The following is a 25,880-nucleotide window of genomic DNA, read 5'->3' on the forward strand; positions in this document are numbered from 1 at the left end:
TGAATATTCTTATACATGTTGCCTGGCATACATGTGCATATATTTCTCTGGGTATATACTAAAGAGTGAAAATGTTTAGAGTACAGAGACCTTCAAATATAAGAATGTTAAACAGAATATTTAAAAAGGTACCATCAACAAACAAGAAAAAACTCTTGACAATTAAAGATTTAGTAATTTTAAAAAGTTAGGGAAATGTTCCAGAAAGTAGAACAGGAAGACATATATGTGGACAATACAAGACAAAAAGAAAATTAGAGAAGTCCAGGAGGACCAATATCTGAGTAATGTGAACTGTAAACAGTGAAGAGAAAAAAAATATCAAAGTAATAGTACATATTTTCCTAGAACTTAAAGACATTCTTCCCCTCCCAATTAAAAGAGCCCAAGTACCCAGCACAATGTATCAAAAAAGACTTACTTCTTGATACATTACTGTGAAATTTCAGAACACCAGGGATAAAGACCCTATAAGTTTCTGGGGGGAGGGAGAGGAAAGGTGGGAGAAACAGGAGGTAACTTAAAAAGAATCAAGAATTAAATAGTATTCAATTTCCCAAAAGCAACAAGAAAAAAGGGGGAGGGGGGCGGGGGAATAAATTCTCCAAATGATTTCCAATTTAGAATTCTGTTCCAATCTATCAGTCAAGAATAAAGGAGAGAATTTCATGGATATAAGAACTCCAAAAATATATGTTCTATATACCTTTAATCAGAAAACTACTGAAGTTGTACTACCTCAAAACAAGCGGTAAACCAAGAAAACAGAAAAACACAGAATCTAGGAAACCGGGAATCAAACAATGGAGGGAAGAGAAGAAAATTTCTAAGATGACAAGGAAAGTACCAAGATGACAGATATTCAGTAGGCCTGGAAAAGACCCAGTTCAGACCACAGAATAACATATGGCACTAAGGAAGACACCTCCAAGAAAACAAGTGAAACTTCTTTTGTTCATTTACTTTTTGCTTTTAAATATGGAAACTGATTGATGGCATGGTTAAAACTATATTATTAAACCCAAAGCTTACTCACATGCTTATTAGTTAATTCTCCCAAAGTACAACATATTTAGTATTTTGACAGCTATTCCAAGAACTCTTTCTTCCTCTTGGTCTTTCCATACTTTTGTTTAAGGACAGCACTACTCAGTGTTGCAACAGTTACACCATAAACCCTACAAGGCCAGTGGCCAAATGTGTCTGTTTATTGCCTTATCATTAGAACCTAGCACAGTCCTTTACATAAAGAAGGTGGTTAACAAACACTGATAAATTTAAAAATTCTGCTAGGCCCATTCTCTCAAATTTTACCCTCTTTTCACTTTTACTTGGGTTTTCCCACATCTTGTTTTACTTTCTTTTCAGTGACCATGCTTTGGATCTACTAGTGGCCCTGACAGACACTGATTTAGTTCCAATAGTAGCACTCAGAATAAAACTAGTTAACCACTTTCTTCAAAATAATTTACATTTTAATTGAGAAAAATATTCCCTCTTACAAAGAGAACAATGTGGCATTAGAAACATCGAAGGGATTCCCCCAAACCAAGGGTACATGCCAAGATCTCCCAAATCCTTGTGAAAGAAGAGGGTTCTGATCACTTCCTTGCACTACACAGCATCCGCATACTTCTCTAAAACTGGTTTCCAGATATTATGATATAAATTATTACAAAGAACAAGGAAGGATGAAAGGGAAGCAGGAAGTACAACCTATTTGACACATCTCAAAACTGTTATCTCACCTCTTTGGAGATTATTCCTATTAATGCTGCCACTATGGGTAAATTCTAATAGCGTAAACTTGTATGACACAATGTTAAGTAAACAGCACTGTTTAAACAAGTAACAATAACAAGCTATGATTATAATCATGTAAAGATATTTATGATACTTACAGAAGGACCAAGAAATTACGGTAACATAAAGAAATTAGTTTTCTTTTATCAAATTTATCTATATTTTATTGCTCACAAGAAAATTTAAAAAATTCCTTTAAATCACTTTAGCAAGAGAAGCTAATTAGAACACCAAGAAGAAATTATATCCACATATGAAAAATATTTCCATATTTGAAAACCATGATGTATACATCAAAACATCCCATATTAAAATAAGACAAACAAGCAAAAAAATATTCTTTTGTTTCCCAAGTTCTAATTTAACTTAAAAGCAAGGGGTGGGGGGATGAAATATTTGAAAAGACTTTAGAAACGTGGGGGGAACTCAAAAGCCAAGAACTACCTTAAAAGCTAATGCACATATCTATACTAATTTTAATAACAAAAAGGAGCATACCATGCATTCACTGGTTTGGGCGCTTTTGAAGGAGTGGTTAAAACTGTTTCCACGCTATTCATTCCTGAATTTTCTTTGGTAGTCAATGCAATCATTTTTCGTTGCTTCTGAGAAAGTTTAACTCCATGCGAAATCATTTTGCTAGAAATTAAATCAATTAGTTTTCCTGGTTTCTTCTGAGAAAGTTTAATTCAATGAGAAATCATTTTGTTGGAAATTAAATTAAACAAATTAGCATTAATTTTTGATTAATAAAGGTTACAGATAATAATGTTTACTATTTATTTGATATAATTTTACTAGTATTGGATCAAAATTCTCACAAGTTTCAACAGTGATAATATCAGTTTGTACTAACAATGATTAATAACTATATGAACCATCCAACGTATCATACTTTTCAAGGGGAACTTGTATCACAAGTCTTAAATCTTTGGTTTTTCTTTAGAAATAGTCCACAATGATCATTTTAGAGGCAAGTTTTTGGCTGTAATACTGTATTCCACAAGAACTGGTCTATCAACTCAACGCTACCTTTAGCACATACTTAAGAAATAATATTATGGAGGCTAAATTAACAAGAAAAGAACTTATGATCAACTATAACATCAAATGCAGAAAAATAATAGGAAAGATCCAATAGGTCTTTCTAATTCTTAGGACAGAAATACAACACAAAATGATCTTTTCTTTTTTATGATTGTTTTAACCAACCCTAAATTTGACTTTGGTGTAGCTCCACGTTTTTGTCTACTTTCTTCTATTTCCATGATGGTTCTGAGATCCACAACAGGAGGACTGACAGGACTAAAAGACACAAAAAGTTACTTTATAAAACATTCATCTTCCTATAAAGCCCAACTTCCAAACTTCACTGAAACTGCAAATTATATTTAAGACTGATAATTACAGTATAATTTAGGTTATTTTGTCAGTTATGGCCAACCTTACAAAGGATACTTTGAAAAAAAGTTATTTTTACATATATATACATAAATAACAACTAAAATGCATCCAAAGTCATAAGGTTAAGTGATAAAACTGAAATTCTTATGTAAAAGAAGGAAAAAAAGTCAAACAATAGAAAGACTCTTAAGTTATCTAAATCAGGTAGAAGAATTCACCAAAGTTCTAATTATATTCTTATCCTTTATTTTCTTTTGCTAAAAAGAAATTCTACCTCTTATTCCCACTAGGCAATACATCAGAATGAATGTAGAAACGTTTGTCTATTTGTTAATATTGAGAACATTTATTTCACATTGCTGCGCATTTTGTCTATGGCATGGCACTGAAATAGACAGACAACCTATATTGTTAACTTTATACCAAGCTATTCTTAAAACATGTTTAACAAAATATTCTAACATTAGCAATAAGAAGAAGCTTCTAGATGTTCCCACAAATTAAGTATGCTCCTATTTACTTAGAAAGGCAAAAAAAATTTTGAAACTAATTTCTGAACTACTTTTATTTTATTGAGACAGAGTCTCGTGCTGTCACCTGGGCTAGAGTACAGTGGCATCATGATTGCTCACTCCAAACTCAAACTCTTAGGCTCAAGCGATTCTCCTGCCTCGGCCTCCCGAGTTGTTGGGACTACAGGTACACACCACTACACCTGGCTAATTTTTCTATTTTTTTGTAGAGACAGGGTCTTCTTGCTCCGGCTGGTCTCCAACTCCTGGTCTCAAGCAATCTCCTGCCTTGGCCTCCCAGAGAGCTAAGATTATAGCCATGAGCTACTACTGCACCTGGCCTGAACTACTATTAGACCATGAAGCAACGTAAACTAAAACATCATGATCTTTGTTGCAACTGTGCAAACTATAGTGTATTTCAAAAGAATTACACAAATGGTCCAGCTGATTATATATTTAATAAGTCAATTAACAATTTTAGCCTGTTAGCAACAGTAGGCATATACTGATGAAGCACAAGTGCAATAAGCACTTTGAAAGAATATTGCATTCTAATTATATCTAACTCCTTCATTTGACTTTTCTAAATAAAATAATGTATAAAATATAGGCAAATTAAAAGGATAACATAACAACATTAAACAAATAGCCTCTGAAAATTCATTGTAAATAACAATACATTTTGTGAGATTTTAAATACCCCTTACTGTGCTATAAAGATAACACAAGTCTGTGAATGACAAAATGGTCTTCCTGAGTAGGATTTTAACCAATATATATTATCAAAGAAAAAAATTGCTGATATTAAGTCTATATATATGTATATTACAGTACTTGCTACTATTCACTGATGATAATACAAAGGCAACTAAATTTTGCTTGGGAGAAAAAGCCTATTTATTATAGCTGGTTAGCAATTTATATATGCAGTTGGGCACTTTTTTGTGTACCAGAAATTTATATTAATATTTTTTAAATGTGTTTCATTAAAAATTTGACTAAAAATTAATGATATCTCTCAGAAAAACAGGTACAGAACAAAATGAAAATCATACCTGAAAGAGCCAGCAACCCAATTGGAAGAGCTGGTAGTATCAATTTTGTTACTGGGAATGAGCTGTGGAGCAGATATTTTAAGTATTGGTGACTTTTCCCAGGGTTTTAAATCTTCCTTAGAATATGTAGGAGGTATACCATTAACATATGGTTTAACTTTACCCTAGGGAGAGGGAAAAAAACATTAAAAAATGTTAACAATAGCAGGCACCTAGTATAGCAACTAAAACATAGTTAGTACTTAATAAATATTAGTTACGTTATACTGAAGAGTAAAATCTTATGACAATGAATCATCTAGCATTTTCAATTCATGTTCTTCTACATTTTTGTGCCTTAACCAATTCTCAAGCCACATCACTGACTACAATCCAATTATGTGAAAATAAGTTTTAGGGAAACAAGTTTGCATACTAAATCCCTATTTATACAAATAGTAAACAAAAATATTAATAAATAAAAATTACACAAATAAGACATGAAGCAATAACTTTAAAATTAACATCCATGACTTTAGTATAAAACAACATGGAAGTTTGGTATAAATATTGTATATAATTTACTCTGAATGTAATTTAAAGTAATTGAATAAAACTAAAGTCAAACAACATAGACATTTCAAAAGGAATCCTAAAACTATTGCTATTTTAATAGGTCAAAGAAGTTATTAAAATGGTATTTCTACTTCCAGGATAAATTCTTCTATTATTGCAAGACATTCACAATATGCCTTTGATCTTTCTTTAAACCTCAACTGTCTTCCAGACCAGCCTTACTGTGAGTATGAATTGCCCCCAAACTTCTACTCTATTTAAAACACACACACACACACACACACACACACACACACACACACACACAAATCACCCCTGAGGGCCTCTAAGAAGGGTAAATTTCTATTGTCTCACGAATTCCAAAAGCTTTAATGTTTTCTGGATGTGTAGGGGTTAGAGAAAAATGACTCTATCTCTGTTGAGTTAGACATTTTCCTTCCCAATAAACAACTGTGTAATAAAATTTTAAGGGATATCTAAAAAATGCCCTTTCCAGAATTGACCAGACTAGGAATCCTGCAGCTTAATGTCAACTGTGCTAGACTAAGAGAAGAACTCAATCATTCTAGTTTGTTTTGTTCTAGTTAATACCCTGGAGGAAATAGACTGCAAAATTTGAAATTATGCTTATTTTCAAAATCATTTTCCATGACAATTTTTAACCGGTGTCAACCGACATTTCACAAAATAAATTTCAATAATTTGCTATAAATATGTTTTTCAATATGTCTATGCAGTTTTATATCAATTTTATATTTTAGTTGTAGAAAGTAGATTAGAAATAACATTACAAAGGGCTCAAAACTGCAATTAAAACCTCTAAAACTAGAAATGTTACACAAATTTGAGAAAACTAACACTACGTATATTGTGTGATTAGTTATGCTTTCTTACATAACAAACAGGACAGTGTTTTAAAATTAGAGCAAAAACAAGGAAAAACAAGAGAAATTGTCTGTAGACCTAAAAATAAAAGGTAAAGAAGCAGTACTTTAAAAAACAAACCTCAATCTTATCTGAATGAAATCCTGTTGTAAAATCGGGGGACTGTAAATCTCTAGGACTACCTAGTCCTGCATAGCTTCCTTCTGAGTCTGATGTCAAGAGTTCTGGAAGAGATTCCACAGAATTGGTCTTACCAGACTTTAATAATCCTAAAATGTGAAATTAAAAAAATACATTTAAACACATACGCATTACATTCAATGAACCAAATAGAGAGCTAAAAGCTTCCATTTATCCAGGTTTGATAACATTTAAATTATATTCACTGCATCAAAAATCTTAATGATTGAAGGTAACTGGAGAAAGAAATCAGTTTAAGTGAAAAATTAAAATGAAGGAGACTCAAAACTACAGTTTTATTCATTACAATTACACATCAATTATGCAGAGAACCTGAGGAAGATAGTTCTTTGGGCTCTGCTTTAAAGAAGTGGTTGAGAACTGTAGTTTGTCCCCATAAAAAATACAGGAAGGAAAAATAATAAACTTCAGAACTTCCCCCTTTCTCTTTCTCATTTGTCTCCCTGTAGAGGTCTCTGCCCCCATACAAAGGGGGATGGATTCCATTCTGTGTGGGAGGAAGCACTGGGGCTTTCTGCCTCTCATATAGCCAGTAGGCTGGCCCAGCAGCAGAGGCTCCTGCAGAAGCTGATTGTGGACTATTTGAGGATTTTCTCCCTTGCAAAAAATCTCTGGCAACTGAGAGTTATTTTTAATCAGCTTGACAAGCAAGGGGGCTGTCATGAAATGGATTAATATATACCATTTTTTCTCTTAGGCAAGCTAAATGCCTGCCTCCATACCACAGCTGGTATCTAGGTTCATTAGCACAGCAGAGTCATTTCAAATATAAACAGTATAAACTTTTGCTTAGTTTCAGGTGTTTGTTTTCATACATTTTAAATTTACTCGAATCTAAATGAAGTATCAAAATATATTTTAAAATAAAGACATCTGAGTTCTAACTAAAAGTTATATAATTGATTTAAAAATAAATAAAACACCATCTCTTACACACTAAGTGTTGTTCTGTTGTTGCTGTTATCATTGCTAATATATAGTTTGGAGAGAACATTCAAACATTTTTTTCCCATATAATCTTTTGAATATTTTTAACACTGGCAAATTTACATCTAAGAAAATACATTTAATATTGGAACACTCTCAGAAGTCAATTAGAAATAAATCTAGAAAATAAAGAGGATGATTAAAGTGGCCAACAATTATTTTTGGTTGAAAACAGTTTCACAGAATGTCATCTGTCTAACTTTAAGGATCAATACATATGTTAAGCCTTTATATACTATCTTTGATGAAATTTGTCTCACAATCAAATTTCCTTCCATAATAGGTCTTTTTAACCCTCATTAAATTTAACCTTTTAATCATTATCAAAGAAAAAATAGTACACCAGGAGAATATGGAATTGGAATTGAGCGAGTAAATTTTATTTCTTTTTGTCACAAATTCAAATCACTTTAAATTTTCTGTGCTTGTTTCCTCAGGTTTAAAGTAAGAAACAAAAATTATTTCATTACTAATATCTCCTCCAGCTCTGAAATGCTAAGATTCTAACACATGTGCTAATAATAACATTATTAGTACCCGCTAACATTATTATTAACAATTACATTATTAACATCTGCATTTTCCCTAAGTTGTTTAGGTAACTGGAAAATCATTAGTTTCATGACCATCCATTTATTCATTCTTCCATCAATCCACCCATACCTCCTTCTAAGGACTAGAGGGAACTCATGTAACACAGAAAACACAAAATTTGAAAAAGTCCTAAGATGTCTTTCCTATTTACTAGGTCTCCCGATTCCTATCTTCAGTGTTTCATAAATCAATTTTATATATAACATCTATCCTTTTTATGTATTTTGTGTTATCTAAAACACCTAATTCTTGACATTATTTATTCCTTTGAGCTTTAGTGAACATGTCAATTACCTCATTTGTAGTATCTCATTAAACAATAACAAAATTCCTTCTTTGCCCTGAATAACTATTTTTTTCAAAGGGACACAAAACAATGTACTCTTCTATTTTTCAAAGTTGCTTGTATACGGCTGACTATGAAAGTACTGTAAATAGAAATGGTACCAGGTTATGTCTTACTGCTACAGACAAGAAACACCTACCATTTCTGAAAGCCATACTGCAATTTCATTATTTTATAATCACACTTCATGTTTTATCTGAAGAAACTATTAAAAATTTACAGTTTAAATCTGGATCAGACAAATCTAGAATGCAAGATAGTCTATAATACAACTGGCTTGAACTTTTGGAAAAAAAATACAAAACAAAAAGGTATGGAGGATACTATTCTAATTAAGAGACTAAAGAGATATTAATAAGCAAAGGCAATGAATGTCAATCTTGATAGAATACTAGATTTTTTTTTAAGGTTAAAGCAAAAAAGACTGCAAAAACATTTTCAAACAATTAGGGAAATCAGGATATAGAATGTAATATTATATAACATTAATTAACGTCAATTATCTTAGGTGTGATAATGGTACTATGGTTGTGAACATTCTTATTCTTAGGAGACTCATATTAAAGTATTTAGGGGAAAAGTATCACGTCCACAACTTATTTCCAGTGGATTAGTAAAAAAATAAAGTCTCTCTATATTAATATACATACACACATACATACATGTATGTGGCGTGCGTGTGCGTGTGTGTGTGTGTGTGTGTGTGTAGAATGCTTCGAAGGCGAGAGGAGACAGCAAGCAACAGAGAGCCTGAAAGAAAAAGCAAATGTTTTAAGAGGTTAATAATAAATCTGAATAAAGAGTATTTATAGGTGTTCATGAAATTTTTCTTTCATCTTTTTGGTAAAGATTTTCAAAATAAAAAATTAGGAAAAAATTTCAGAGAAACTACATAACCTTTACTTTCAAACAGGTTCACATAATGGCTTGTAAAACATTTTATATTTTACTACTAGAGTATAACTTCCTTATACACATGAATGGCATCTTGCTTGGAGCACTGACATATTTGAACTGAATCAACAAAATAATAGTATCTCTGTCATGTTTTACCAACCTCTAACCCTCTAAGCCATCGGACAGAGTGGTCTTTCTAAAAACATAAATCATATCCAGTCCTATTTTAAAAATTCCTCAACAGCAACCCACAACCTTTAGAATAATATATAAATTCCTTAGTTGGGCCTATAAGAGCCTTCAAAATCTGACCCTATTGAACCTATCCTCCTACCTGCACATACCCTATGCGGCTAAACTATAGCCATGCTATAAACTATATGAACAAAAAATGTGCAATTCTTTCTATTGCCTCCAGGTTTGGGAAAATATTGCCCTCTTTGTTTAGTACAACCATCTACCTCCTTTTCTTGGCTAACTTTTCTTTATCCTTCAAGATCCAGCTCAGCATTACTTTCCTCTAAAAGGTCTTCCCTGATCTTCTTAGACTAGTTGGAGTGCCTCTTTTGTGCTCCCAGAGGATACTTCAATTAGAGTACTTATCATAACACACTATCATTTTCTGTAGCTTACGTAAGGACTATTTTCTATTTTGGTGGCCCCAGCAGATGGCATATGATAGTATGTAATACATGTTAAATGAATTAGATAATGAATAGAGACACCAAACATAAGAACTGGAAATACATGCTGAAATACTTTCCACTAACCTGTAGATGGCGGACTCTGAATAATATCTGAAAGGTTATAACCTCCAGAACTATCTGAACGTTTACGTGGCTTCTTTTTTGCTTTTGTTTTTGCCTTTTTGAACATAGTTTCCCTAGGAAAAAAATAAACATAAAAGTCATTTTTTTAAATAAATTAAGTTAGAGTTGAAAAATAGTACTATGCTTTTTAATAAACAGAATATAGTATTTTGGTCAAACAGAAACCATGTAAGGAAATGCATGCTCTAGTCACATTTATCTATGTAAGACCTAGGCAAATTACTTAAATTTCTCTAGGCCTCAGTGCCATACTATTATCTGTTCTAACCCTAGCATTTTTCTGTGAAAGTTAAAAACAAGATGGTACAGAGGAAAATACTCTGAAAAGTAAAATACTGTACACATTTATATATAAGCTATTACAAACTATGATTTTGAATTAGAAATATTTATTGCTAATTTTTAAAGCATTTCAGAGAATGCTTAATTCCCTGAATAAAGTATTATTAGTCAGGAAAAGGAAAATAAAATACTAATATACTAATGGAGGCCACAACTGTCTTATTAATGTTTTACCTAAAATTATAGACTTAATTATATATTTTGTCCAGTTACATAGGCCAGCTGTGAATAATATTACAACATGAGTTATTTATATCAATGTTAATAATTTTATTACAATTTTTAATATAATAAAATGTCATACATCTAAAAACTTCAAGATTCACAAACAATACCAAACACTAAAGAAGGGGTTAAAAAAAGAACATCTCTGGAACACAAGAGTAGTTTTTCAGTGAGGTATAGTTGGTTATATATAGTAAATGAAAATAACCTGAGCATCCAAAGATTTCACTTTAACAGTTTATTTACCAAGTAGAAGGAAAGTAATTCTGTAACCAGTTGATAAGTAAGCTTACAATGCTGATTAGAGAGTCTATGCAGTGCTTGTCAAATTGCTAGCCCACTGTAGGGGGATTATGTAGAAACTGGGATATTTTGTTAGAGGACCCCCAAATGTCAATCACTGTAGGTCACAGTTTTTGATATAGATAGGTTCTCTAAAAAGGAATAGTGCTTCATTTGTGGCAGGTACCCTCCTCTCTGGAGTGTTGCTGGTTTAACCTCTCCAAAGGCAAATCTTGTCTTCTGCCAAGATAGAGAAGGGGCAATCACTTGATTGAATGGGGTTTAGGAAGGGATCAGGAATCTAATGCTCCTGAAGTCTAAGCACTCACCCTAGTCTTCATAAACCTGGTACCATTAAATTCTTAAGCATTTCCAGAATTGTTTTAGCTTTTTCTGTTTTAAGTCATCACCACTCAGCAACAACCTTCTAACTTCCAAAACTCTTAACATTTCCTGCCAGTTGCTTAGAACTATACTGTTCTCTCTGCTCTAATGCAATACACCTTTTTTTATTTCTTTATTGTAATCTTGGCAGAGTTTGGGAAGGAAGCTAAGATAAACGCACTTAGTTAACCCAACATGTTTAACCTGAAGTCTATGTTCTTTTTTTATTTATATTTTAAATTTGTCAGACCTGTAAATAATTATATTTACTTCATATTTTACCAAGGCTAATAAGAATGAACATAAATACCTACTACTTATGTCAGAAGTTCTCAATTTCTTCTTCCAATACCAATACAAAAGAATACAAAAGTGTTAAGTGTCCAAGATGGGGGAAGGAAGGGAGAAAGGATGGAAGGAAAGGAAGAAAAGAAATAAAATCTGAGCTTACGAATAATTTTGTTCTATATTTATTTCTTCTTTCAAAAAGATATCTCCATCTTCTACTTCCAAATAGCTAATATCTGGTCCATCTTGATATGGTGTAATGACTCTTCTATCCATGGCTGGAATCTGTAGAATTAAAGATGTTATTTTTTTTAAATAAAAAATTTGTAAAGATTAAAAAAAGTGTAAAATATTCCATTTGTTTTAATATATAGTGATATTAACTAGAAAAAGTCTAAAATGCCCAATAACTTCCCAAATATACAAGGGGGAGAAATTTGATTAGATTCATTAAAGAATAAAACTGTCAAAAAAAAAGAAACATGAAAAAAGCTCCACTTTATTATTAAATACAAGTTAATCCATTTCTTAGGGATCATGTGAATCCATGTTTTTGCACCGTCCTGACTTTTAGTAAATAATGAAAGACTGTCTGAAGCTTTCAGTAACTTTCATTTATATAGGAATTAAAGTAGATAATAATTTTATCATTAGGTCTATTCAAGTTTGATTATCATACTTATCTGTGGGATCTATAAAGAAATCCTATGTCCTCATTTTATTTATTTATTTTTTTTATATATATATATTTTTTTTATTTCAGCTCATCATGGGGGTACATAAGTTTAGGTTATATACATTTTCCATGTCCCACCCATCCCCCCGAGTCAGAGTCCCAAGCGCGTCCGTTCTCATTCTCCCGACAGTGCACCTGGCACTCATCATGTAGTCATACCTCCATCCCCTCCCCCCCCCACCTCCCCGGGTCTGCACCTTCAAGCATGACCATTCCCCAGAGGGTGTGCAACGCACTCATCATGTAGGCATACACCCATCCCCTCCCCCCACCCCCCATCCCAGTCTGATATCCAATTGGTATCCTTCCCTGATGTACATTTAGGTGATGATCAGGGAAACCAGTTTTCTGGTGAGTACATGTGATGCTTGTTTTTCCATTCTTTGGATACTTCACTTAGTATAATGGGTTCCAGCTCTCTCCAGGAGAACCAAAGAGATGTCGTATCATTGTTATTTCTTATAGCTGAGTAGTACTCCATGGTATACATATACCACAGTTTACTAATCCATTCGTGGATTGATGGGCACTTGGGTTGTTTCCACATCCTTGCGATTGTAAATTGTGCTGCTATAAACATTCGGGTACAGGTGTTTTTGTTAAAGAATGACTTTTGTTCTTCTGGGTATATGCCCAATAATGGGATTGCTGGATCAAATGGTAGGTCTACTTGAATCTGTTTAAGGTATCTCCATATTGCTTTCCATAGGGGTTGCACTAGTTTGCATTCCCACCAGCAGTGTATGAGTGTTCCTGTCTCTCCGCATCCACGCCAACATGTGTTGTTTTGGGATTTTTTGATAAAGGCCATTCTCACCGGAGTTAAGTGGTATCTCATTGTGGTTTTGATTTGCATTTCCCTGATGATTAGGGATGTTGAGCATTTTTTGATATGTTTTTTGGCCATTCTTATGTCTTCTTTTGAAAAATTTCTATTCATGTCCTTTGCCCATTTTTTGATAGGATTGTTTGATTTTTTCCTGCTGATTTTCCTGAGTTCTAAATAGATTCTTGTTATCAGTCTTTTATCTGATGTGTAGTATGCAAAAATTTTTTCCCATTCTGTAGGCTGTCTGTTTATTTTCATGACTATTTCTTTGGCTGTGCAGAAGCTTTTTAATTTAATCAGGTCCCAGTCGTTTATTTTTGTTGTTGCTGCGATTGCCTTAGGGGTTTTCTTCATAAATTCTTTGCCTAGACCAATGTCTGTAAGAGTCTTTCCTACATTTTCTTCTAGAATTCTAATTGTTTCCCATTTAAGGTTTAAATCTGTTATCCACCGTGATTTAATTTTTGTGAGAGGTGAAATCTGTGGGTCCTGTTTCAGTCTTCTACATGTGGCTATCCAGTTTTCCCAGCACCATTTATTGAATAGGGACTCTTGTCCCCAGAGTATGTTTTTGTCTATTTTGTCAAAGATTAGATAGTTATATGAGGATGATTTTATATTTGGGTTTTCTGTTCTGTTCCACTGGTCTGTGTCCCTGCCCTTGTGCCAATACCAAGCAGTTTTAAGAACCACAGCTTTGTAGTATAGTTTGAAGTCTGGCAAATCAATACCTCCCATTTTGTTTTTATTGCTTAAGATTGCTTTTGCTATACGGGGTCTTCTCTGATTCCATACAAAGTGTATAATTATTTTTTCTAAATCTGTGAAAAATGATGTTGGTATTTTAATAGGAATTGCATTGAATCTATAGATTACTTTGGGTAGTATAGACATTTTAACGATGTTAATTCTTCCAATCCATGAGCATGGTATGGATTTCCACTTATTTACGTGTTCTGCAATTTCCTTCCTTAGCGTTTCATAGTTCTCTTTATAGAGGTCCTTTACCTCTTTAGTTAAATATATTCCTAGATATTTTATTTTCTTTGTTGCTATTTTGAAAGGTATTGAGTCCTTAATTTGGTTCTCCGATTGAATGGTATTGGCATATATGAATGCCTCTGATTTGTGTGTATTGACTTTGTAACCTGAGACATTACTGAATTCGTTAATTAATTCCAGGAGTCTCTTGGTTGAGTCCTTGGGGTTTTCCAGATACAACATCATGTCATCAGCAAAGAGTGAGAGTTTGATCTCTTCTGTCCCTATTTGGACACCTTTGATTCTGCTCTCTTGTCTGATAGCTCTCGCAAGGACTTCCAATACTATGTTGAAAAGTAATGGGGACAGTGGGCAGCCTTGTCTGGTTCCAGTTCTGAGTGGGAATGCTTTCAGTTTTTCCCCATTCAGTATGATGTTGGCTGTGGGTTTGTCATATATGGCTTGTATTATTTTTAGGTAGGTCCCATTTATGCCTATGTTGTTAAGTGTTTTTATCATAAAAGGGTGTTGAATTTTGTCAAATGCTTTTTCTGCATCTATTGAGAGGATCATATGGTCTTTATTTTTGCTTCTATTTACGTGGTTAATTACATTTATAGATTTTCGTATGTTAAACCACCCCTGCATCTCTGGGATGAAGCCTACTTGGTCATGATGAATTATTTTTTTAATCAGCACTTGGATACGATTTGCTAGGATTTTATTGAGAATTTTTGCGTCTACGTTCATGAGAGAAATTGGTCTGTAGTTTTCTTTTTTTGTTGCATCCTTTCCTGGTTTTGGTATTAATGTTATATTGGCGTGGTAGAATGTGTTGGGAAGAATTCCATCCTTCTCAATATTGAAGAATAGTTTATGTAGGATGGGCACCAGTTCATCTTTGTATGTATGGTAAAATTCAGGTGTGAACCCATCTGGACCAGGGCTTTTCTTTTTGGGAAGGTTTTTTATTGCTGTTTCAATTTCAGTTGTTGATATTGGTCTATTCAGGAATTAAATGGGCCTGACTGACATCTACAGGACATTCTACCCGAAAACCACTGAATATACATTCTTCTCATCAGCTCACGGGACATTCTCTAAGATTGACCATATCCTAGGTCATAAAGCAAGTCTTAAAAAAATTAAAAAAATAGAAATCATACCCTGCATCTTCTCAGATCACAATGGAATAAAAATAATAATGAACCTTAACAGGAACTCTCATTCCTATGCAAAGTCATGGAAGCTAAACAACCTTCTCCTGAATAACAATTTTGTAAAGGAAGAAATTAAGTCAGAAATCAAAACATTCTTTGAATTAAATGACAAAGGTGACACAACTTATCAAAATCTATGGGATGCAGCTAAAGCAGTCCTGAGAGGAAAATTCATTTCCATAAATGCCTATTTCAAAAAGACAGACAATTTACAACTAGACAACTTAATGAATAGACTCAAAGAGCTGGAGAAAGAACAGACTGACCCCAAACCCAGCAGAAGGCGAGAAATTATTAAGATCAAATCAGAATTAAATGAAAAAGACAACAAAAATACTATAAGGGAAATTAATAAAACAAAAAGTTGGTTCTTTGAAAAGATAAATAAAATAGACACACCACTGGCTAGACTAACCAAGAGCAGAAAAGAAAAATCTTTAATAACTTCCATCAGGAACATGAAAGGAGAAATCACAACCGAAGCCACAGAGATACGTGACATTATCTATGAATATTACAAAAATCTTTATGCACACAAATTGGAGAATGAGGAGGAAATGGACAAATTTTTAGAATCACACAGCCTTCCCAAGCTCAATCAGGAAGAAATGTCCTCATTTTAAAAAGATCCTAATGTATTAGAATTCATTAGAAAACTATTCCATTGGGAAGTCTGATCTAAAATACTACTTAAGATGGTAACGTTATAGCCATCGAAATCTTCACTGAAAAAACATAAACCTTACCATTTTTCGATAAAATATAGAAAGATCCTTCAAAACACCATCACTTAAAACATCAAGAGACCTAAAATAGAGGATACAAAATTCTATCTTAAGACTCAAGTGACTTAACACCTGTCAAGATTTTCAAATATATAGACATTTCATGTTGCCAAATAAGTAACAAAGCTATTTTTTAAGCATTATATATACTAGCTGCTACAAATTATTTTTGGAAATTGGTGTATGTAGTTACCATATTTTTCATATTTCAAATAAACAGCAAACATATTAGACAAATATTTTGAATAAAACTCAAGGAACTCTTATGAATAAGTATACAAAGAATCTTTTCCATCATAATGAAATAGCAAGTATTTATTTCCCATATAATCTTTATAGAAGGAATACTACATTAATAGAAAATGGCCTAAGTATCAGAATATCTGAATTCTACCTAGAATTGTCACTGCTACTAATTACAAACATGACCTTGAACAACTTACTTTACTTCTCTGGGCCTTAAAATCTGCATGTGTAAAATGAGGTTTGGACTAAATTAGCCGTATTCAAGACAGATTTCAAGGATCTTTCAGGTTCCAAAGTGGTACTTTAAGACATCAGTGAAAATTTAAATCAAAGTTTATATTCTAAAATATATTTTAAACTATTTTTATAACTAATACAAAACAACCTGCACATTCAAATCTGTACCATATCAGTTTTCAATACTTTGGGGATAAGTGATGCATTAACTTGGCATGCTAAGTGAATTTTGGTGCTGCCCTCCTTTTCCTAACATCTCTGTGCATACTTATTTACACTTCTAGCAAACACATACTGGTTAAGTTTGTAGAAATCTTCATTTTAATACAAGTTGTGCATGTCTACTCATGTAAAATTATGCAGGTAGAGACACTGTCACAGCAAGTGCTATCTTTAATTAAATGGCTCAGCTGACGTACTTGTCACAACATAACAGTTGAACAACAGTAGTGTGACACATCATTTTCCAATATCACATTTTAGACAGAGTTGGTACTTGTTTTACTTTTTGGTTGATTTTTATCTGACAAATTAAATGAGCTTAATTTGGCAATACAGGGTCATAAAACTGCTATGAATAGAATTACTAATGGAATGTGAGCAATGAAATTAAATTTAGTCTGAAAATCTAGCCAGGTTTTGACAGTAAGTTATCAAAGGTATTTTAAAATGACATTGTCTAATATCTCATAACATTAATTTTCATTTAAAAGCATTTTTCACAAAATAACAAAGCCTTAAAGTACAAAGGACTTTTCTTTAAATTGAACCTAACTGGCATTAAGAATCTTGTTAGTGATTCACCTCCAAAAAATAGAACACTTTATTTCAATCACATTTTAGAATTAGTTTAAAGATCATCTTGACCTTGGAAAGGGTAAGTTATCAAAAACCTGTAACCATTTCTAACAATTATACAGATCGAGATTTTCTCAATTCTTTGCAAAGAAAGAAAAAATTTCCTGGGTTTTCTCATCTGTAATACAAGGATATTAACAGAATCTACTTCATAAGGTTTTCATGAAAGTTAACTGAATTAATCTATGTAATACTCTTAGAACACTGCCTAGCACACAGTAAGCATTAAGTATTAATTATAATTATTATTACTGAGATAAAATATAAAAATGAACTGGATGATAAAGGCTTAAACTGTAAACTGACACCAAGAACTCTAATATCAAAATTTCTGTTTTCATCAAAACAACCTCATCGTTTTCACCATTAACTCGATACTGAATAAATATTTTGACCGTCTATCAAAAAATAAATGTGTAAATTTACTTAATTTAAAAAAATCAGTGCTAAAAACATTTCAAAAGTTTCCAAGATCCCTCTGATTCTAAAATGTCAAATCACTAGCTTTTATCAAATTCTTTCCAGCAAGTAAAACATTGTTATTCACTTTTAAATTACTAACATATCTGCTATTATATATAAATATCTGTATTTGCAACACATAACATATGCACCTGACCTACCTTGCTTCAAGTAAAGCTGCCATATTCAGTCCTATAAACTGTAAACAAGACAGTTTCAATTGTTCAGCATTATACATTGCTGCAAATTCCAGTAGCATAGCAGCATTCTTAAGGGTTACTAAAAAGTAAGAAAAGATTTACAAAATTAGATGAAAGGCACGCTACCACAGCAAATGAAACATAGTTGTTTCTAAAGTTTTAAGAAACTTCTAGAACATCTAAAACATCTATAATAAGAAAAACTGAAGGTATTTTCTTGCCAAAAATAACATACTGGGGCAAATACAGAACTCTCCTATCCCAATATGTCAAAAGAATTTCAAAAGACTGGTTATGAGGAAAAATAAGCTCACAAATATTTTAAGCAAAACAAAAAGAAGGGCATTAGTGTCACCTAAAAGCAAACATACAAGAATTGGTAATCTTCCACCTAACATTTTCTGAATATTTTTAACTTTCATTGATGAACAACTTTCCTTTTAATATTTATATATAGCACAGACTAGCTATTCTCTCTTCTGTAAAACTAAAATGATATTCTTGAGACTAAGAAAAATTGATGAAATAATTCTATAAAATACATTAGTGTTGACTAATCTATCAGAATTGATGTGTATGTATTTATATATAAATAAATGATATCATTATTCATGCCAGTGCACAATCTGTTATACTCCACAAAAAATTCTGGATTTAGTTATAATGCAACCCTAGTAATTTTACATATTAAGTTTCCTGTTTTGCTAGAGACCCTCTCAGAATATTCTACCTACTTAGCAAGTAACTTTAGCTTCCCCAACACCTCCACTCTTTTTCTTACTTAAAGTCTCAGCCAATAAAGGAAGACAACTGTTTTCTAGAACTCACTTTCATTTTTTTTTCCTCCCCTGTAACTGTCAAAAGTTGCAAGTGTAGTCAATAATGGTCTCTACTCACTCCTGACTAACTAAAATTTCAACTAATGATGAACACCAAGTCTCACATCTCACAAAAATGATAATACCGGATCATACAAAACTACTTTAGAGTTGTTCAGTTGGGAACAAGTACCCACACAAATTGCCTACTAATCAGAGACCAAACTAGTATGGAAGCCTCCTTTTCTAGGTTCTAGGAACATCAAGGAATTCATAAATCAGGGGAACTATGCCAGCCAGAGCCAAGAAAGAATATCCAAGGAAAGTCAACTGAACAAGTAAAAATATCATCTATATGTATATTTCATACCTATTTTATGCTGTGTCATTTATTTTAATATATTTTTATTTTCTCATTTCAAAGGAGATTAGGGCCTTTGTTCTCTTTTTGATAACCAAGAAGATAGTCCACAGTGCTCAAGAAAAGTGAGAAATCAGACACCAAAGCTAAGTACAAATTAGGATACAAATACAAGAAATTAGGAAAATTTGACAGGGACTCTCGTCACACTTCCTGGAATATTAATAGCAATGAAGCAGAACATAAGATTAGAAAGCCAAAAAACTTTCGCATCAGCCTAAGGAAACTGAACCTTTATTCTAGAGTAAGCAATTAAAAATATTTAAAGAGGGGGAATACATAATTACTCCCTAGAAAGATTAAAGAAAGAGAAGTATAAAGGAGAAAAAGCATTTAAAAAGAATACTGTGAAACTACACAGAAGGTATAGGTAACAGTGACTTCAACTAGCCCTAGTGACAGTGAGAATCAAAAGATGGGGGAAATGTGACCATAGTTAAGATGAATCAGTTCTGACAGCTGAAAGTATTTGGGTAAAAGAGACAAAATAACAAAAAATAATTTTGGATTTCAAAGCTGAGTGTTCAGGAGGGCAGTCATGTAACTAACTGAAATAATAAAAAGAGGAAAAAAAATAAGAGTCTGAGAAAAAAGAGATGTGCTTTGTTCAGATATACTGAGAAAATTACATGAAGATTCCAGCAAATAGTAGAAAACTGGTAGCTAAAAACAGCTCTAATCAAGATCAGAGCAAGGGTTAAAACACATTCTGCTTTCAAATTCTCACCCTTGAAGTTTCCCAACAAATTTGACACCATCTTATTATTTAATGATATTTCCATAAAAATTAACATCATATTTCAATATGATGCTCACATATTTCTGAGATAAGAATGTGCTTACAAATGATGGCATGTAATAATTTAAATGTTTCAGCACTTTTCATGGTACAAAAAAAGGTGTATTTTACCATAAATGGCATCATAAAGTCAATAAAATACAGTAATCCTGGATCAACCTGAAAATATACTAATTAGTAATTCTAATTCAAAATTACTCACATTTTTCAGTTAATGCTACTTCACAAATCTCTTTCAATCGAGTTATGAGAAGTTGATCAGCCACCACAAGAACACTACAAATAAAATCCACATTTTGAGATTCTAAAATAAAAAAAAGAAAACAAGTATCACTCATTACTTTGTAAACATTATACCTAGAAAAAAAATTGAATTAATTAAGATACTAGCAAAGAGCGAATTATGATTAGTTTTTAAATGTATTGGAATGGTAACTATGATAAACAGTAAATATTTCGAAATATTTCTATCTTTCAGGTAGAAAGCTGAAAAAAATACACCAAATGCCTAGGCTCACACTAAGACCATAAAAATGGCCAACTTGAGTTGATCATTTCAGTCTAGAAGGCTACTAGAATGTCTGACTTGTTTACAATCTTCCCATGTTGTTAGAGAAACATTTCTCAACTAATGAACAGAGGGGAAAATCAAATCTCACCATTACACTAAATGCCCCCGAGCCACTGACAAAATAACAACATAAAATTAACAACAACATAGGAAGAGAAGAAAGGGAAAAAAGGCAGCTCAGAAGAAAAAAATCTGAAGCAGAGACAGTTTTAAAAAAATGAGGAAAAGATGAAGTCACTGAGAATGACAGATTAAGAACTTCTGAAAAATCGTCTCCTCCATAAGAATAATGACTGTTGAAAATTGTCCTAATGAACTTTTTCAGAACTCTGGAAATCAGCCAAAGGCTTGCAATAATCTGGGGAGTGTTTACTTAAGAAAAGTGGCTGAATCTTGGTAACAGTGAGATTTGAGACATTGTAGCCTTTCCTATTTAGATCCTCCTCTCCTTTGCTCCACAGAAGTATTGAAAACCAACAGTTCTACAATCACAATGAATCACAGTGGCAGCCTACTAGCCACTGGAGGAGACAGAACAGTTGTAGAGAAACATTATCAAAGAACTGTCATTACCTGACTTGTCTGGCAGGTCCCTGGAAATCCCACTAGAATGGCTTATCTTTATTTGACCTGACTCAAAGTTTGCCCAGTGAGAACAGCCTTTTCCCTGGGGGGCATTTATGGAAAAAATAAGAAGTAAAGAGACTGAATTAGTGACCAAAAAAACTTCCCACAAAGAAAAGTCTGGGACCAGATGGCTTAATTGGTGAATTTAACTGAACATTTAAAGAAGAATTAACACAATTCTTCATAAACTCTACAAAAAGTGGAAGATGAGGAACACTACCCTATATAATGAGGCCAATATTATTATACTATTAATAAAACCAGACAAAGACATCACAGAAAAATTAAAACCAATATCCCTTATAATTATAGATGCAAAAATCCTCAACCAAATGCTAACAAACAATCCATTGGCATATAAAAAGGAATTATACAACATGACCAAATGGAATATACCCAGAATGAAAGGATGATTCAACATATGAAAATCAGTTGATGTAATACACAAAAATAGAATAAGGGACAAAAAACACATGATCATCTCAAGAGATACCAAAAAGCAACTGACAAAATCCATACCCCTTTCATGATTAATAAAACACTCAATAAACTAGAAATGGAAAGAATCTTCCTCAACCTAATAAATGGCAACTACAAAAGACCCACGGCTAACATCATAATTAATGATGAAAGACTGAATGCTTTCCTCCTACGATCAGGAACAAGACAAAGATGGCCACTCTCACCACTTCTATTCAACAAAGTACTAGAGACTCTTCTAGTCAGGGCAATTAGGTAAGAAAAAGAAATAAAGGACATCCAGATGGAAAGGAATAAGTAAAACCATCTCTATTTGCAGATGACATGATCTTGCATATAGAAAATCCTAAGTTTAGCAAGGTTGCAGAATACAAGATCAATATACAAAAATCAATTGTAATTCTAAACACTAGGAAAGAACAGTCCAAAAATAAAATTAAGAGAATATTTCCATTTAAAGGAGCATAAAATATTCTTAAGAATAATTTTAACAAAGAAAGTGTAAGTCTTGTACACTGAAAACTACAAAAATCATTGAAAGAAATTAAAGATAAAGATACCCTATGTATATCGATTATAAGACTTCATATTAAATATTAAAATGGCAATAATCCCCAAATTGACCTACAGAGTCAATGCCATGCTATTAAAATCCCAGCTGCCTTTTTCGTAAAAATTGGCAAACTAGTTCTAAAGTTCATTTTAAAATGCAAGAGATCCAAAATGACCAAAACAATCTTGAAATATAAGAACCTAGTAGGACGACTCACATTTCCCAATTTCAAAAATTACTGTACAGCAATGGAAATCAAGACAGTGCTGTAGTGGCATAAAAAGAGACATATAGACCAATGGGATAGAATTGAGAATATAGAAAAAACCTTACGATTATTGTCAATTGATTTTTGACAGAGGTGCCAAAACAATTCAATGGGGAAATAAAAGTCTTTTCAACAAATAGTGCTGAAACAATAAGATATACACATGCAAATGAATGAAGTTGGACCCTTTCCTCACAGTATATACAAAATTTAACTCAAAGAGAAGGTTGGTTACCAGGGGTTGGAGTACGTGAAAAATGAAGTATGGGAATATTGGCCAAAGTGTACAAATGTGCAGTTCTAAGATGAGTAAGTTCTGGAGACCTCATATACAGCATGGTTACGGCAGTTAATAATAATGTACTGTATACTTGAGATTTGCTACTAGATACTTGAAATTTGCTAAAAGTAGATCCTAAGTATTCTAACTACAAAAAACAAAAAAACTATGTGAGGTGATAGATACGTTAATTAGCTTGACTGTGGTAATCATTTCACAATATATGTATATCAAAACACCACATTGTACATCTTGACTATATACAATTTTTCTTTGTCAATTATACCTCAGTAAAGCTGGGGGAAAAATTAACTTAAAATGGATCAAAGACCTAAATATGAGAGATAAAACTATAAAACTCAGAAGAAAACACAGGGGGTAATCATCATGACCTTGGATTTGGCAATGAATTCTCAAACGGGACACCAAAAACATGAGCAACATAAAAATAGGTAATTTGGACTTCATCAAAATTAAGCACTTCTGTGTTTTAAAGGACACTATCAAGAAATGAAAATGACTCAGAGAAAATATTTGCAAATCATATATCTGACAAGGGACCAGTATCCAGAATATATAAAGAACTCTTACAAGACAATAAAATGGCAAATAATTTAAATAAAAATGTCCAAAGGATGTATTTTTCCAAAGATAAACAAATGGCCAGAAAACACATGAAAAGATGCTAAACATCATTAATCATTAGAGAAATACAAATCAAAACCACATGTTATATAACTTCACACTCACTAGGATGGCTATAACAAAAAAGGCTGACATTAACAAGTGTTGATAAGAATGTGAAGAAACTAAAATCCTCATTCATACATTGCTGATGGAAAAGTTAAATGGTACAGACACTCTGCAGTTTGGCAATTCCTAAAACGTTACACAAAGAGTTACCATATGACCCAACATTTCTACTCCTAGGTATATGCTCAAGAGAAATGAAAACATATGCCTACTCATAAACTTGGGCATAACCACTCACAGCAGCATTATTCATCACAGCCAAAAAGTGAAAACAACCCAAACATCCACCAACTGACAAATGTATAAATAAAATGCAGTATATCCACACAATGGATATGATTTGGCAATAAAAAATAATGAAGTGCTGGTACATGCTACAACATAGATGAACCTTCACAACATTATGGTAAATAAAGGAAGTTAGACACAAAAGGCCACATGTTGTTTGATTCTTTTTATATGAAATGTCTAGAATAGGCAAATCTATAGAGACCAAAAGCAGATTAGGGATGGCCAGGGGCTGGGGATAAGGAAGAATAGCAAGTGTTTACTAATGAATACAGGGTTTTTTGGGGGGGTGATGAAAATATTCTAGAATTACATAGTGCTGATAACTGCACAAATTTGCAAATATACTAAAAAACCACTTAATTGTATGCTTTAAAAGTGTTAAGATTTATGGTGTGAATAATATCTCAATTTAAAAAAAGAATGAGAGTATAGAAAAAAAAAAAACCAATGTCTCAGCTTACTCCCAAATACACAAAAGCTTAAACACTATCTCCTTTACAGAGGATTTCCCCAGGCAGAATCAGAGGCTAGTTTCTCAAAAATGTATCTACTTTTTAAAGGATTACTCTGTTGAATTATACTTGCTTTCTCGTATGTTTGTCTTCTCCACTAGATTGTGACTTCCTTGAGAATAGAGTAAGGTCTATTTATTTTTTTAATCCACAATACATAGCTGGAGTTAAAAAACTAATGGTTAAATGAATACCACAGAAAACTCAGCACCACTCCAATGACAAAAGAGGACACCTGGTAACTAAAACTTGGTGTTTTGCTTGACATAGTAAATAAATGCACTTTTTTCATAAATTTTGGTTCAATTCTTAGCCTATTTCTTTTATTTCAGATATGTTATCATGAAGGGGAAAAGTAGGCAAGAAAAAACTTACATAGAATATTTGTCACAACTATACTCCCTGTTGTCAATTCATTAATCTCAATCACAGAAGTAGCTGGAAATGGAACTGCTAAATCTAATCTCAACCATTACATGTACTTCTTAAAGAGTTCATTTTCACAAGGGTAATGAAAACTTTCTTTTTCTGGTCCTTTACTGTTAATAATCACCCCTATTGATTATTCTAAATTAAGCCTCTACTGACAGCTTATTTCAAGTAGAAATGAAGATTCATGTTGTTTTATCATTATTTCATGACATCTGAAATATCTAAAATGTCCTAACTCTAATTAATACCTTTTATCACCACAGCTTCATCAGTATAGAGGTAGTCCAAAATAACTTTTAATATGTCAGAATGTATTGGCATTTCCAGAGCTGCACAACTGGAAGCCTAAATAAAGTAAGATAACATAAAGTAAAATAATTCATTTTAAACAATAAAATACTATTAAGTTCTAATTTAGGTTACTAGTACAAAAAATTTTAAACAAGAAGTCACATCAAATACAAAAGAACATAAAATTTATACGACACAATGCTAAAATAACTATATATTTAATTTTAAAACATAACATAAAAAAACAAAGAAATTTTCAGAAAACAAGAATCACATTAGTATTCCTACTGTATTTCTAAATAATAATAGAAAAATTTAAGTAGATTTTACAAATAATTTTAAATTCTAAATGTTGCTATTTTCCAGTAGCCTTAAGCATAAATAAAGTATTAGTACAAATGAAAAACTGAGTTAAAGTATCATCAATTTCCAATTTTGAACTTCTTTAGTGTATAATTTCCCCAAAATATAAAGAAGTGTAGTTACCAGCCTAGGTGCTTTTTACTTAAATCTTACCTCAATCCATGAGCTACTCAGCATACTATGAAAATATTCTAAAAGGAAAAAAAAAGTTCAAAGCAATTAAGAATAGTGAAACAATACTAAAACAAATAATCACTAGCTAACAAAAAGTGTA

The 25,880-nt window shown here is 32.4% G+C and overlaps 1 protein-coding gene across 2 annotated transcripts in view; it reads right to left on the reverse strand.

Moving 5' to 3' along the window:
- The window catches only part of IBTK (inhibitor of Bruton tyrosine kinase), a 70,468-nt gene that overhangs the window by 16,711 nt on the left and 27,877 nt on the right, over positions 1 to 25,880 (reverse strand). For both annotated transcript variants that reach the window (XM_045543940.1, XM_045543939.1), the window contains exons 15-25: positions 25,760 to 25,797; positions 25,201 to 25,297; positions 20,388 to 20,489; positions 18,109 to 18,226; positions 16,106 to 16,166; positions 11,757 to 11,878; positions 10,013 to 10,125; positions 6,338 to 6,486; positions 4,778 to 4,941; positions 3,016 to 3,108; positions 2,302 to 2,442 (exon numbers count right to left, since the gene is read on the reverse strand). In XM_045543940.1, coding sequence (XP_045399896.1) covers positions 2,302 to 2,442; positions 3,016 to 3,108; positions 4,778 to 4,941; positions 6,338 to 6,486; positions 10,013 to 10,125; positions 11,757 to 11,878; positions 16,106 to 16,166; positions 18,109 to 18,226; positions 20,388 to 20,489; positions 25,201 to 25,297; positions 25,760 to 25,797 — 1,198 coding nt within the window. The remainder of the gene's footprint in view (positions 1 to 2,301; positions 2,443 to 3,015; positions 3,109 to 4,777; positions 4,942 to 6,337; positions 6,487 to 10,012; positions 10,126 to 11,756; positions 11,879 to 16,105; positions 16,167 to 18,108; positions 18,227 to 20,387; positions 20,490 to 25,200; positions 25,298 to 25,759; positions 25,798 to 25,880) is intronic.

The sequence above is a fragment of the Lemur catta genome, chromosome 2 (genome assembly GCF_020740605.2).
Source record: "Lemur catta isolate mLemCat1 chromosome 2, mLemCat1.pri, whole genome shotgun sequence".
NCBI classification, from domain to species: domain Eukaryota; kingdom Metazoa; phylum Chordata; class Mammalia; order Primates; family Lemuridae; genus Lemur; species Lemur catta.